This window comes from Stylophora pistillata, chromosome 5 (assembly GCF_964205215.1).
Source record: "Stylophora pistillata chromosome 5, jaStyPist1.2, whole genome shotgun sequence".
Classification (NCBI taxonomy): Eukaryota; Metazoa; Cnidaria; class Anthozoa; order Scleractinia; family Pocilloporidae; genus Stylophora; species Stylophora pistillata.
The window spans coordinates 33,146,324-33,161,568 of NC_142523.1; the positions used below are offsets into that span (position 1 = coordinate 33,146,324).

Sequence of the window (15,245 nt, forward strand, 5' to 3'; positions counted from 1 at the left end):
TGGAATACTGTGACACTACAGTGCTGGTATGCTGTAGTACTAAACAAAATTTTATCTCCTGAGGTCCTCTTATCTCTTCCACCTCTAGTCCTTAAAACAATGGATGATTCTCCCAGCAAAATTTCAATGAACTCCTTGACGTTAAACTATCCTGTATTGAAGTCTCGCAAGACTCTCGGAGACTCTCGGTCATTCTTCGTGGTCGCCCCCAAATTACGGAACGAGCTTCCTAGTGATATCAGGGACCTGAATTCAAATAATAAATTCAAGACCGCAATCAAGACCTATCTTTTTAGACTAGCCTTTTTATAGTGTTAGATGTGATGCTTTTTTTTTATTATTTTATATTTCCTACTTGTATTTATATATATATATATGAATTTACATTTACATTTGTATTTTTATATATTTGTATTAAGATCATATTGTAATGCGCAATTGAAAATGTATGTTAATCATCGCGCAATAGAAATTAATAAAATTATTATTATTATTATTAAGGATAATTAGTTGATGCAATACCAAATTCTCCAAACTATCATCATAAGAATTCTATGGCAGACAGTAAGGAGAATTGCTGATGAGATCTCGGGAGTCAAAGGGTTAAAAAATAAAAAAAAAATATTCGATACTTTAAAAACAAAAAAAAAACAGGATAAGTCGGAATTTGTAGCATAGCAGTGCTCTTCTTTAATTTGCGTGTTATCAAATATTGTTTCTACGCGCGGTTACCGACTCAAGATTATGTTTCGATTTTCTTAAATTCATCCAAAATCGGTTGAAATCCCATAATTTTGGATCGAGATGAACAACTCATGTCTTTTTCATTACGCCTGCTTTGATAACAAAACCTGTGCAACTTCTCTAAACCAATCAAAGAATGAAGTATTGTAAAAATGATTTTTGCTAACTTTCATCAATTTGAAGCTTGTTTCATAATTTCTACAAAGAAACAAAGTTTTCGTGAGCAACTGGGTTCGAGCCCGGTCCCTAAGTTTTAGCTGGAGGTTCGCTTCGCACGTGTTCTATATCTTTCCCGATAATATCATTACATGCTATGAAAACAAATATTCCAATTCCTCTGGCGATTTATTCTTGGTCTCAGGAAGATAAGCAAAGAAAAACAGCCACCCTAGAAGTGATATTCCCCCGTACAGCCAGAACACACCAAAACTGGTAATCCATTCAGTTAGAGAGAGAAAAGTCATCGAAAGCAACCCATTACAAGTCCATTTTACTGCTGAAGCAAACCCATATGCTGTACTACGGGCCCACAAAGGGTATATCTCAGAGTTTATCGTCCACGGCAGTGGCCCCATCCCCGGAACAAACGCGACGACAAATAAAACAAGGGCTACAGTTGCTAACCAGGCATACTTGTATGGACACGCTTGGTACGACCATGTGACTGTAGGATCCCTACGACCGCATCTACCAAACGCGGCCATGTTGTCGCTAGAAGATACATTAATTGGAACACAAGAGCCACCGATAGGATTATTAGCTGAGTCTTTAGCATAACAAAATCCACATTTTTCCCTCACTTTAAGGCAATCCAAGCAATATCCGGTCGCGGGACATCTGTTGCTGATATTAGAGGGCGCTCTCTCGTTAAAAGTTATGGCAGCATCGTGTTGCTTCTCCAGAAAAAATGCACCACCCAGTAGGAACAAACAAAGAATACTCCCAGCAAGACTCCCTAATAGTAGCTTACGGCGTCCTAGTTTCTCTACCAGATACAATCCAACGGAAGTCGCAGCGAAACTTGCAAAATAGACTGCCACAGCCATCCAGAAGGCTAGTTGGTCTGCCTGCACGCCTGACATCCGTATGATAGTTGTACTGTAGAAGCTGGAAACAAAAAGCACACGTTTTATTCTTGATGTTGAAGGGGGGAGAGAATTTTTGGAAGCGCTGCATTGAGCTAACCGCCGCCTGGTTAGCTCAATTGGGAGAGCGCCGGACTGCTGTGCGGGAGGTCGAGAGTTCAATACCGGCCGGACCAACACTCAGGGTCTTAAAATTAACTGAGAAGAATATGCTTCCTTTCTTTAACATCTAGAAATGGTTAGATATTCTAGTCTTCTCGGATAGGGACGAATAAATGGAGGTCCCGTCTTTTGCAGGGTTAGGGGCAGGAGACGTTAATTTCCCACGCACGAGATTACTGTGTGATGGATGTCCTCCCCTGGGGTGGGTTGGGTGGGTATACAGCGCTTTGGACAATTAGTGGATTTTAGCGCTATATAAATACAATTATTATTATTATTATTATTTACGATTGACAAGATAACTCATCATTTACGCGGTTGACGTGTGCGAAAGCCTCCTTAAATCAGCCCATAGTCAGAACTATGCGCGTATTCTGCCGGGCTTGATCAGTGATCTTTAATCTAAGCTTTCGACTCTTAAGGTTGATAAAACATTTTCACTTACATAACGATATTAATCCCAGACAGCTCTTGCATTGATATCAACATACAGCCAACCAAAAGAGCTTTCATTGTACTTGAAGTGGTCAACATCTCATAGAACCTGCCTAAAAACAAATGGCAACCTTTCATTTGCATGATCACACTCTTGGGTTCCACTCATAAACTGTCACGATGCAACCACCTAGTACAATATAAATACCGGCTACTAGCCGAGTTTGAGATCCTTACTGTAAGTTACAGACCAAGTTTTTTCCGCTTGGATTTAACTCGGAAACGAGGTCAAATTTAATAATTTTTCTCAATTAATACATGAGCTGTGATAGGTCAATTTTACTGGAGCGTATCAACCTCGTCAACAGGTCCTTTTCCGTTAGTTGGGGGTGGGGCGGGAAACGAAAAATGACCTGGGGACGAGCTTGGCTCCGTATTTCATGGCCTGCCAACTTAAGAAGTTCGTGTTTGAATTGAATTCTTCCCCTTCTATTTGAAACCTGAGATTAGCTAAATAACTTATTACTAGCCTTGTTCGCTCGGCCCGCACTGTAAGCAACAGAACCTTGTTTTCCCGCTTGGATTTATAATCCATGCACATTACACTTCGGCCATAAATCCGAGCGTTAAAAACTCGTTTCGTAAATTACAGTACTTACCTCGAGCTCGGTAATACAGCTCAATAAGTTCTCAAGCGGTAGTGTGTAACAGCTTATAGATGGCTTAAAATCACCATATTATAGTGTTTCTTTTACACCAGAGGGTATATCGCAGAATTCATCGTCCATCGCAGAGGCCCCATTCCCGGAGCGAACGCCACGATATATAAAACAAGGGCTACGGTTGCTAACCAGGACCGTAACTAGCTTTTGATTTTGCAGCGACAACAGAACAACAACAAAAATATCAGACGTGGCCACGCCCAGAACCTTTCCGAGCACGACCGGTTGGGATCACGCTGGAATCCTTCACTGTACCACGCCAGAATTCAGCTGAGATCCCACTTGGATCCAACTCGGAGTCCCCTTCGGGACTGTGTCGGGATCATATCGGGATCAAACTCAGATAGCAGCACTCGAAAGAACTTTACGCTTCGTGTGGAGGTGCCAATCAATACTCCGACCGTCCAATATTTGACAAACTTACTTTTCTTATCATAGGATTCTTGTTCTTTACAGACGGTCTGTATGGCTTGTAGCTCCTCGTTCACATCTGTGGTTCCTCTAAGTCTTACAAGAACTTCCCTTGCATCTTCACAGGCGCCCCTGCTGACAAGCCAACTGGGACTTTCTGGAAGCCACAGACAACCCAAGAACATGATGGTTGACGGGACTGCAGCTAAACCAAACATGAATCTACAGAGGAGAAATATCACGTAATACGACTTGTCGGTTTATTTTTCTTTTTAATACGTCTTGGAGATGACGAGGAGGTATTACGTCAAATTATTTTGATCAGGAACTCATCAGTAATGGTAAGATTTTTTATTTTTAGAGGGGTGAAATCTTATTCACAAGCCTGGGTACTGCCCGAGTTTATCCCAGGCAAGTTACGAAACATGCATGCGCGCTGGGTACCCAAGCCTTGACAGGGTTATTATGTTATGTTTTAGTCACAGGAACCTTTACTCGCCTTTACAGTGCCCTCCTGGTTTCGTACCCAGATCCTACCATGTAACTGTAACTTGGTCATGAAAGGTCTGGGTACGAGAGAAGTGCCTTTGTTCACTAGGAGTTTTACATAAACACCAATGAGCTGTCGGAGAAACCTGATAAAACCGATGTATGCGATAGACAATTATGTCATCCGCAGGGAGTTCCACCAGACTAATTCACTTCATGTCACATGATGAGGTTTCTTGTGAGCCCCGTTTACAATTTGTTTTGAGCCTGATCAAAAAGTTATATGCTTCTAAAATATCATGACTGACTATTAAGAATGGTTGTTTAAGACTCTTGAGGGGTTACTTGATTTGACAGCCTAATAGGACACCACAACATTATAACATTCGCAAATTATCATACACGTGACAGCCGTGTTGCGTGATGCCAGTAATCTTACTCACAGCATTCAACCTCGTTCCCAGGGCCTTTTCCGTTAGTGCGAACAAGGTTGACAGCCGTTGTTTGCACTCATTGCATAGCACACTCCTTCTTTCAGGGTGAGTAGTTTGAGTAACAGATTGGGAATCCTGGATGGATGGATGTAGGTAAAACATAAACTTGAGTATCTTACTGTTACTTTTCATGGCTGATAATATTTACTATACGAGGGAAACTACTCTATATATCTCTACCTCCATCCTGTCTTCTTGTAAGGGCTAAAGATGCCGTCAACAATGGCAGCGATAAGTTCAGCTCCCGTCATAAATAGAAAGTAGACGGTGACTAGACGACCTCTTATACGCCATGGCGCAATTTCAGCAATATAGACTGGGGCCGTACTAGACACCGCTCCTGCAAACAATTAGAGAAAATACATTTAATTTCACCGAATATCTTTTCAGTACAAGCACAAATTAACTCAATTTATTTTCGCGCAATCCTGAAATGATTGTGAGATGTTTATCATCTTTTGCTGTCTTCCGTAGTTTTATGGTAAGAAGGAAAAAACGTGGTGTGCTAATGGCTATAAGCCAGAAATCACAAAAGGAAAGAACTCAACTGTCTATCGAGTACGAATGTCGGACTACTAAGATATTCCCAAGAAAACTGTATGTGTCCAGGCCTCCAAGTCCACGCCCAAGGCCCCAGGAGACGTTTACTCGAGTATTTATTATGCACGGTAAAGTGAGAACGGGGTGTGATACAATCTAGGATAACGAACAACTAAAGGGGCTGTAAGCAAACTGTAAGCGAACTGTTTAAGCGAACTCCAGAACGTTACAAAAACAACAAGTAGCACCGAGTAACATCGGGTCAAAACTGGGTCAAGATCAGAATTCTATCGTTACACTCACTCACTCACTCTTTTACTCACTCATCTCGACTACGTATGTGACTTCGCCTCCTATAAGAATGAGTGGTCACAAAAATTAAGAAATGCCATGCAGAAGCTCTAAGGAGCCTTTGATTAAGGTGTCATTTGCCGTCGTTCTGGGCTCTTAAACTTTTTATCACAAGATTTACAGCGATTTGGATACTGACGTATTTTTACTTACCTATTCCAAAACCGACAAGGAACCTACCAATGAGTACACCATTTCTCGATGTAGCAATTGCCTCGACCACCGCTCCTATCGTAAACACCAATGCACAGGCTGAAAGCATTGGTTTTCTCCCAAATCTTTGATTCAAGATTCCTCCGATAAGCGCTCCTATGATGGCTGTACCTATTGCCACGCTTACGATGAGCTCTTGCCAAAATGAAGACAAATGAAACTGTTCCTTTAAAAAGATCGTTGCACCAGAAACGACCGAGAAGTTGTATCCCATCAGAAAACCTCCAACGGCAGCGATGGCAGTGAAAATATACACGCACACTGGAATTCTTGGTTTCGCTTCACTTGAACTTTCCAATAAAGCTTCTCGCTCTGTTTTTTCATCAAGTAGTAGTATTTGATCCCATTTTCGTTCCATGACGCTCCGTGTTTGGTCGACTTCTCGTTCAAAAGCGCGATCGATTTGAATTATCACATGTATTCTTACTCAAATGACTTTCCTTGTGGAGAAAGTTTCACCTGATTTCCTTTTCTGGAGACTTGCTCAGTTGGCAATCTAATAAAAATATTTCTTGTTAGTTTGGCCCTGTTTGCAAGCTAAGTAAACAAAATGTCTAGAGAATGTTGCCAGTTGAAAAGTTCAGCGTGTATCGTAAAGTAAGTCAACTGAACTAGAGATACTTCTAAGTTATTTAGGTTACTTCCCACCTTCAGAGGCTGATAAAATCGTTTTTCTTTTTATCGGGCTAGATTGAACTTAGACATTTTACCCAACGTTTACAAAACAAAAATTAAAAATCTCAAAAAGCGTCCGATTTATTTAGGAAAATGTATTTTCACATAAAAGTTAGTAAATCAGGAAGGTGTCCTAGTCTCGTAAATGGGCGAACCCCCCGGGGAATATTTGCGGAAATTTCATGGTAATTGTACCTATACCGCACACTTGACAAAATCCACAAGTGGAGTTCTCTGCTACTAGAAAGTCTTTTCTCAAGGGTAAAAAACATAAATCAAGATTAGAGAGGAGTCCCTGGGCAAAGAAAAAGGAAAAAACAGGCCCGAAGAAGAGAGAAATGACACCATTTTCTCAGGAAAAAATAAAACAGACCTGGCACTCCACTCCACGCTGGCATCCAAATTGCGAACAAAGAAGTCCGTCGCCATCAAATCTACATTTGTCGTACAGAAGGTTAAAACGAAGTTTCCTTTCAATGGACAAGTACCGACCTTGATACAAATACATAAGCAATCTCCTCAAAACGTATGAAATCATGAATAAAACCTACCTGAGGGAACTCACTGCAGCGACAAGGGTATTACTGAAGCTGTCGGTCGATTCGCTGTTTTTCTTTTCAGCAGTTTCTCCAGCTTTACCTTTTTTGCCGCGGGTTTTTCCCTTGCCAATGTTGCCCAAACATTTCGGGGATGATGATGAACGAAAGTGTGTCAAGAAATTTTGATATTTATAATACTTTTCACGTGGTGTCCATTTACGCAACACGTGTCGCACATTTACGTTACTCCTAACTTTAGACGCGGATATCTAGACAATCAATCAGAATATCCGGCGCAAAAGCCTGACGCACTATTGTTGATTGATGCCTTGTGAATAAGACTATGCAGCCACTTTGTGAGACCCCTCTTTGAAATTCCGAATCCAAATCGAACGCTTTTAGTTATTTTACTCTTTATCAGTGCAATCGCCTTATTCCATTTGTTGCTAGGTACGATGGATGGCCTGAAAACTCGTGCTGCGGGATCCGATACCCGACAAAATTCAATAGAAGAACTCTCAATCGTTTCACACCTTACCGGCTTCTGACGCTTCGTAAATAAAAATATCGCCTAAATTATACCCGTATCGTAAACTGCATTTATCAAGTTTTCTCTTGATGTATAGTTTGTTAGGGTTTTCTTAAAACTAGCGCGCGTACGAGGTTTTTCCCGAGGGACACCCGCAAAGGTGGGTAGTAACCTTAAATCATACAGTGAAAATTTATGATACCTGAAGAAATATTCCCGTCTAGGTCTCGGTGGGATAAGGCAACGCATAAGATAAGATAAGGTAATTTATTTTATGTCAAAAAATACACAGAGGGTGGTCTCCCAATCCCCCGAGCCAGAGGCTCATGATAAAAGTGTTTCACAATATAATAGAAAGCTATAATTGTAATAGCACCGGTTAACTTAGAAATAATGTACATCTATAAATAAAAAAATTAAAAATAAAAAAAAAACCAATCAAAGGCAACCACTGCATTGGCAGCAAAATTTAACTTAGTTAAAAGTCTCCGGAAGGATCATCCATTAGATGCATTTTTTATAGCAGATGGTAACTGATTCCAAATACGTGAGATCATATACGCGTATGAGCCGGGAAGGAATCTGCTATTATATGAAGTTTGTACTACGTTTAGACCACTACTTCTAAGATTATATGGTGTAGCTCGGCGTTTAAATAAATCAGCTATATAGTCTGGACCATTCTCCCTAAAATATTTTAAAAATATTATCAAAGATTGTTCAATACGTCTATGTTCTAAAATATTCATGTTTACCATCCTAAGGATTGATTCATAATCCGTACTTTTTCCCAAATTCGTTATAGTTCGTGGACCATAATAGTTCGCATCTTCTCGTTTCTTGTTAAGTGTTTTACCTATACCCATAAATAAAGAGTTGCAGCCGTTTCAAAATCTGATAATACAAAACTCTTGTAAAGAAGTAATATGGTATTTGCCGGTACTAAGCGCTTAAGGCGACGAAGTGCGCCTATCTTAGAATATACTTTCTTTAACATGGTATTTATATGTTCCTTAAAAGATAATTTGTTATCTAAACATATTCCAAGGATCTTTAGGTGGTCTTTAATATCGGCGGGAGTGCCGGCAAACTCCAGATCAAATCGTATGCTTTGGGATCGGGATCGATTGAGCTTTTATCACAGAATCAAGGATCAGGCTGTCCCTGATAATGAAAGAACAGTGAATAAAGAAAGAAAGGTACGTGTTCCAGGCATCAAGCGTGGGATGGATCGAGGTAAGTGGCACGTGTGCCAAGAGCGGAGAGCATGAGCATGCGCATGAGCGCTCATTGATACGCCCACCAACACTGAGAAACAACTTTGATTCACCAATCAAATCTTTACTAAATATTCTATCATTTGCGCCAAATATATATATTTTACTAGACGTTTTGTTGTGCAGTATCGCTGAGCATTTTTACGAGTTGTTTGTATTTTGACTCGCCCGTAGGGCGAGTCAAAATACAAACAACTCGTAAAAATACTCAGCGATACTACACAACCAAACGTCAAATAAGAGATTTGTTATCCAGCATGCCAGATTGTTATTTCAGTGTGGGCGAATTTGGCGGATATTTCTGGAGTACAAATATCGCGTGATATTTGTACTCGTCTTGCGCGTTATTTGTACTCTACGAAGCACAATTGGATATTAATTGAGGGTTATTGTGCTGTGCAATTCTGCCAGTGAGAACGATATACCACCACCAGACCTTATTTTATTTTTCTGTGCGATCCTGAGGCTGTCAGAGATAAATCTACTCGTTTACAATGTCAGTAATGAGGTTGCCAAAGACAGCTCCAATCAGAGTATTCAAGACTTTGAATCGGTGTACTTGTAGATAGGCAGAAGTGCCAAATTAACAGAAACGAGAAACCGAGTTTTACAGAACTAACTAAACAGGTCCAATAGCTTGCGAGCAAGCTTTCATTAGAGAGTTTTAGCACAGCGTTTACATGAACCGAGGACTTCAGCTTGCCCTTTCACGTTTCACGTTTCACGTTTCACGTCACGTTGCTATTTCACGTCACGTTTCACGTTTCACGTAAAATAGCAACAACTTTGCTGCTTTAGCTTCCCGTGAGCTCACGTCATTGTGATATTTTAAGGCACCCTCGTATGACTTACAAAGAATAGTTTTAAAATCATATTTCTAGAACAGCCGCAAAAATCAATGAACAAAATTTTGTCGTTAAGTCAAGAAGTCTGCTTTCACATTTCCCACAATATTTGAGGTCCGGTCACATGGTCCACTTTAACGTTCCATAATAAATTCAATGATCAAAATTTAAAAATATTGTATACCGGCTATGAAAATAAGTGTTGTAGTTCCTCCAACGATTTATTTTTCGTCTCAGGAAGATAAGCAAAGAAAAACAACCAGCCTAGAAGCGAAATTCCCCCGTACAACCAAAACGCCCCGAAACTCGTGATCCATTCAGTTAGAGAGAGAAAAGTCATGGAAACCACCAAATTAAAAGTCCATTTTACGGCTGAAGCAAACCCATATCCTGTGCTACGGGCCCACAAAGGGTATATCTCAGAGTTTACCGTCCACGGCATCGGCCCCAACCCCGGAGCGAAGGCGGCATTATATAAAACAAGAAAGACGGTGGCAAACCAGGCATACTTGTATGGACACGCTTGGTGCGACCATGTTACTGAGATATCCTCGCGACTGCATCTACCAAACGCGACCATGTTGTCTGTGGAAGATACATAAATAGGATTATCACATAAGGGGTAAAATTACTGAACTGTGATTGGTCAAGACAGAGGGCATTTTTTCTTAATTTTTGTAACTGTCCCGGGCAAAATTACTTGAAAATAATTGGCTGAAAATCGTTTAGCAACGGCTGCCAAGGTAAAGAAATTTCTGTTTGTTTTGTAACAATGGCGTCTCGTTTTGCGCGAGATCAGTAAGAAAACATTTTGCCCCTTATATCATAAACAAGTAATCACATGGTTCCTCGTAAAATTAAGGATTAATATCACTTGTGTTTTCGGAAGTTGCAGAAATTGCCCGAGTCGCTGCGCGACTCGGGCAATTTCAGCAACTTCCGAAAACACGCGTGATATTAATCCTTAATTTTACTCGGCCCCATGCGATTGCCTATACATACGCGAGCCATTGATAGGATTATTGGCGGCGTCTTTAGCATAAAAAAATCCACATTTTTCTGGGACCTCGACGTAATCTAAGCAGTACCCAGTGGCGGGACACTTCGTACTGTTGACACCGGAGGGTGTTTGTTCGTGAAAGGTGATCGCAGCATCGTGTTGCTTCGCCATGAAAAATGTACCACCCAGTAGAAACAAACAAAGGATGACCCCCGCAAGACTTCAAAATGGTAGTTCATGTTCGTTGGAATGTATCTCTACTAGATACATTCCAACGAACATGAAAGCGAAAAATAGACCACCACAGCCAGCCAGAAGGCCAGTTGGTCTCCCTGTATGCTCGACATCTGAATAATAGTTGTACTGTAGAACCTGGATGTAACCAAAAAATTAAGACAGTTTTATCAAGAATTCAAATCTGTCCTAAATTCTTTCTTCATACCTTCTAACAATTGGAGTGCCGTCCAATTCATATATAGGTAATCACATGATTTCAAGTGCAATTTGGAATAAATAAACACAATTTGTGGTCAAACAACAACAAACATATGAAACATATGTGTGAACTGCGGTTATGAGACGTATATGAGAACGATCCTTCGCAGTAAAGCACTATTTGAGCAATAGTGAAAATCAGACCTGAAAAAAATTTCAGGCCTGTACGGGATTCGAACCACTGACCTCTGCGATACTAGTGCAGCGCTCTACCAATTGAGCTAACAAGCCAACTGGGAGCAGGCCATCAAATTGAGCAATAGTTTCACTATTGCTCAAATAGTGCTTTACTGCGAAGGATCGTTCTCATATACGTCTCATAACCGCAGTTCACACATATGTTTCATATGTTTGTTGTTGTTTGATTTATCATCTACGGGTTTATATCGAATTAATTTGATGGCCTGCTCCCAGTTGGCTTGTTAGCTCAATTGGTAGAGCGCTGCACTAGTATCGCAGAGGTCAGTGGTTCGAATCCCGTACAGGCCTGAAATTTTTTTTTTTTTTTCAGGTCTGATTTTCACTATTGCTCAAATAGTGCTTTACTGCGAAGGATCGTTCTCATATACGACAATTTGTGGTCTTTGAAAAAAATTGCAAGTGCTTATTTATTCCAAATTGCACGAGAAAAATCATGTGATTATGTCTCGATAATATACATTAAAAAATACGAGGTAGCTTATCATAATTATGCAGAAGAAAAGCGCGCCCATCACGTGCAAAAATAATTTATTCAAACCGTGCAAGTGTCATTGATCTTCACATCGACATCGACCAATCATTCTGACCAATCAGAATGTCTGGTTTGTTGCTTTCTTTGCACTGAATTAACCCTCTTCTGCACTGAAGTAACTCTCTTCTGCATTGAATCACCTGAAAACTGCATTTATCTCAACCAGTCAGAACTGAGTAATTTTTTCATGTGTATTATTACGTCTGTAATCCTACGAGTGATTAACAAAATTGCACGACTGTGAAGCGGGAGTCCGATTTGTTCATCACGAGTATGTTTTTAGACCAAATTGGACGACACGAAGTCCTGTTACCAATTAATCAAAACTATGACAAAGTTCGAGAAAAAAACTAGACATCAGTTATACGGTTTCATGCCAAAAAAAAGGAAAAAGGAACAGATAACTTACTGCGCGATAAAAGCGATGTGCCGCCAAATGGCGTCGCGTTTTCACGACTGGATTGTCAACAAGGGGGTTGCATTTTCAATAAAGTTACCAAAATGGTTACAAAAGTAATGAAGATGGGGTCTCTTATTGGCCACAGAATAGAATACAATGAGGGTCTCAGTGGGGTGATGGCTTTTACGGCTAACGGTTAAAACTTTGACCATTTTACGGCTAACAATTAGTTTGATTCCGTTGCGATTTAAGAAAAGTTTTTAACTGTTAACTTTTTGTACGACCAACAGTAAAATTTTGTCAAATTTTACGCCTCAGGGCTAGATTTTTGGCCGTTTTACGGCTTAAGGTTACTGCCGCTGAGACTCCCAATAATAGGCTTGGAATTCTGAGAGGCCAGCGGCACTAAAATCTGACCCAAGTACCCCTTCCGGTTAGCTCAATGGATAGAGCGCTGGATTGTTGTGCGGGAGGTCGAGGGTTCGAGCCCCGGCCGGACCAACACTCAAGGTCTTAAAATAATTGAGAAGAATTTGCTACCTTTCTATAACATCAAGAAATGGTTAGATATTCTAGCCTTCTCGGATAGGGACGAGCAAATGGAGGTCCCGTCTCCTGCAGGGTTGGGGTAGGAGACGTTAATTTCCCACACACGAGATTACTGTGTGATGGATGTCCTCCCCTGGGGTGGGATGGGTGGGAAGGTGAGATCGATAGACTGAAGCGGCTGCCAGAGGCGCCTGATATGCTGACGTCTGTTCTCAACCTTACACTGCACCCGTAATTCAGCCTCTGGGCTGCAAGTGGTCAGATATAAACTATATTCATATTCATATTCCCCCGTGCAAGGGCCTCTGTTTGTCAGCCCATATTAAAACTATGCATGTTTTCTGCCGATGATCATTATTCCGAGCTTTTAATTCAACTTGCATGGTTAATAAAACGTTTTCACTTACATAACAGACTTAATCCCCGACAGCTGTTGTATCGTTAGCAGCACAAAGCCAACCAAGAGAGCTTTCCTGGTACTTGAAGTGGTCAATATCTCATAAAGTTTGCCTAAAAACAATTATATTTGATCGGAATGATACGACAATAAATATTTCCTTTCATTTGAATGGTCACATTCCATGCGTGAAGTTTGACCCATAAACCGTCAAGATAGAGCTACCTTGTATAACATGATGTCACATGAACCTATTTCTTGATTGACCTCGTGCCCAGATTCTACCTGGTAACTAGAATGTATGATCCTTACAACCACATAGCCGTGGAAGGACTGGGCACGAGACTATGCTTCGCGTGAAAGTGTCCATAAGTACCTCAAACCTTCCAATTTTTAGGATCTTACTTTTCTTATCATAGGATTCTTCTTCGTTACAGACGGTCTGTATAGCTTGCAGCTCCTCGTTCACATCTGTCGTTCCTCTAAGTCTTACAAGAACTTTCCTCGCACGTTCACGAGCGCCCCGGCTAACCAGCCAACTGGGACTTTCTGGAAGCCACAGACAACCCGAGAACATGCTGACCGACAGGACTGCAGCTAAACCAAACATGAATCTGTGGAAGGGAAAATAGATTTAATACGACATGTCTCGGAGATGGTTAATAGGTAACCATGTTACGGCTGTTCAACTTCAGTCACTAAATTAACACTTGTTACCACAATATTTTATTTGTTGAGTGAGATATGTGACGAAAGAGTCTCGGAGGAAACTTCCTCGAAAAACGGCAACCTTATCTGTTTTGTTTTGGGCTTATTCACATTCGTACATGCGCAGATGTTTGACCGTTGTGTTTGGCGATACCGTTAAATCTCCTTGACAACCGTTGGTTGGACTCCTTACAAAACACACTCCTCTCTGTGGGTTAGTAGTTTACGAGTTTACAAGTTTACAAGTGTGCTGTGTTGTTGTTATTTTCATCCACGGCATTGCATTATCGAATATGGGTGCGCGGGTAGTAACCTCACGTCCAGACCTTTCACGGCCAAACAATTAAATCACAGTTACACGAAAGGATCTGGGTACGAAATTAAATGGGTGGGGGTAAAAATAACATAACATGGCGATCTCACTTACTTTCCATAACCCATAATGTTTGCAGAATGAGGCACTAAACTTAGAAGTTATACGATATCTCTTTACCTCCATCCTGTCTTCTTGTAAGGGCTAAAGATGCCGTGAATAACAGCTGCGACAAATTGGGCTCCCGCCATAAATAGATTGTAGACGGTAGCTAGACGACCTCTTATATTCGATGGTGCAGTTTCCGCAATGTACACTGGGACTGTAACAGACACTCCGTCTTTGGACAATCAGAGAAAAAGAAACTCTTAAAGAGGCATTTTCATATCAATACAAATGCAAATTAATTTGATCTATTTCTCATTTTCCTCTTTGTTTTCTGAGTAGAGTTTTTACAGGCAAAAATGTATTTTGACTTATTCCGGAATGGGACACCTGGTTGCGTGACCCTTCGACCCCCGAGAAAGGGAGTGATCAAGATCCAACTTCTTACAGTAAAGGCTGGCGGGATTTCGAGATCAAAAAAAAAAGAAAAAAATAGATTGGAAGACCAACGATTTCTCATGGTATTATTTACCACCCTTCTGGGTTCTTAAGCTTACTAAATCATTTTTGTTTTTAACTTACCTATTCCAAAACCGACAATAAGCCTACCAATGAGTAAAACATTTCTCGATGTAGCAACTGCCTCGACCACGGCTCCAATCGTAAACACCATTGCACAAGTTAAAAGCATTGGTTTTCTCCCAAGTCGTTGATTCAGAAATCCTCCGAGCGGAGCTCCTATTACAGCTGTACCTATTGCGACACTTACGATGAGCTCTTGCCAAAATGAAGACAAATGAAACTCTTCCTTTATAAGGATCATTGCTTCAGAAACGACAGCCAAGTTATGACCCATTACAAAACTACCGACTGCGGCGAAGACAGTGCAAATGTACACGCACGCTATAATTCTTTCTTTCGCAGTAGTATTGGAACTTTTCAGTGATGTTTCTCGCTCGGTTTTGTTATCAAGTAATATTATTTGATCGCTGTTTTGTTCCATGACGCTCCACGTTTGGTTGACCGCTTAAAAA

At 40.7% G+C, this 15,245-nt stretch overlaps 1 protein-coding gene and 1 pseudogene across 2 annotated transcripts; both read right to left on the reverse strand.

The window, feature by feature from the left end:
• Window positions 1–327: 327 nt before the first annotated feature.
• LOC148731558 (proton myo-inositol cotransporter-like) lies at window positions 328–7,548 on the reverse strand. Its single transcript, XM_088760200.1, has 6 exons — window positions 6,873–7,548; window positions 5,587–6,142; window positions 4,723–4,882; window positions 3,573–3,781; window positions 2,437–2,539; window positions 328–1,851 (listed from the first exon to the last, which is right to left on the reverse strand). Exons 2-6 carry the CDS (start codon window positions 6,002–6,004, stop codon window positions 1,056–1,058), a joined length of 1,686 nt encoding a protein of 561 aa, XP_088616326.1. The 5' UTR covers window positions 6,005–6,142; window positions 6,873–7,548; the 3' UTR covers window positions 328–1,055.
• A 94-nt stretch (window positions 7,549–7,642) lies between these two features.
• Window positions 7,643–15,229, reverse strand: LOC111342731 (proton myo-inositol cotransporter-like; annotated as a pseudogene). The gene is made up of 6 exons (XR_016001274.1): window positions 14,794–15,229; window positions 14,287–14,446; window positions 13,491–13,699; window positions 13,096–13,198; window positions 10,510–10,883; window positions 7,643–10,119 (listed from the first exon to the last, which is right to left on the reverse strand). The product of XR_016001274.1 is annotated as a proton myo-inositol cotransporter-like (transcript).
• Window positions 15,230–15,245: the final 16 nt, after the last annotated feature.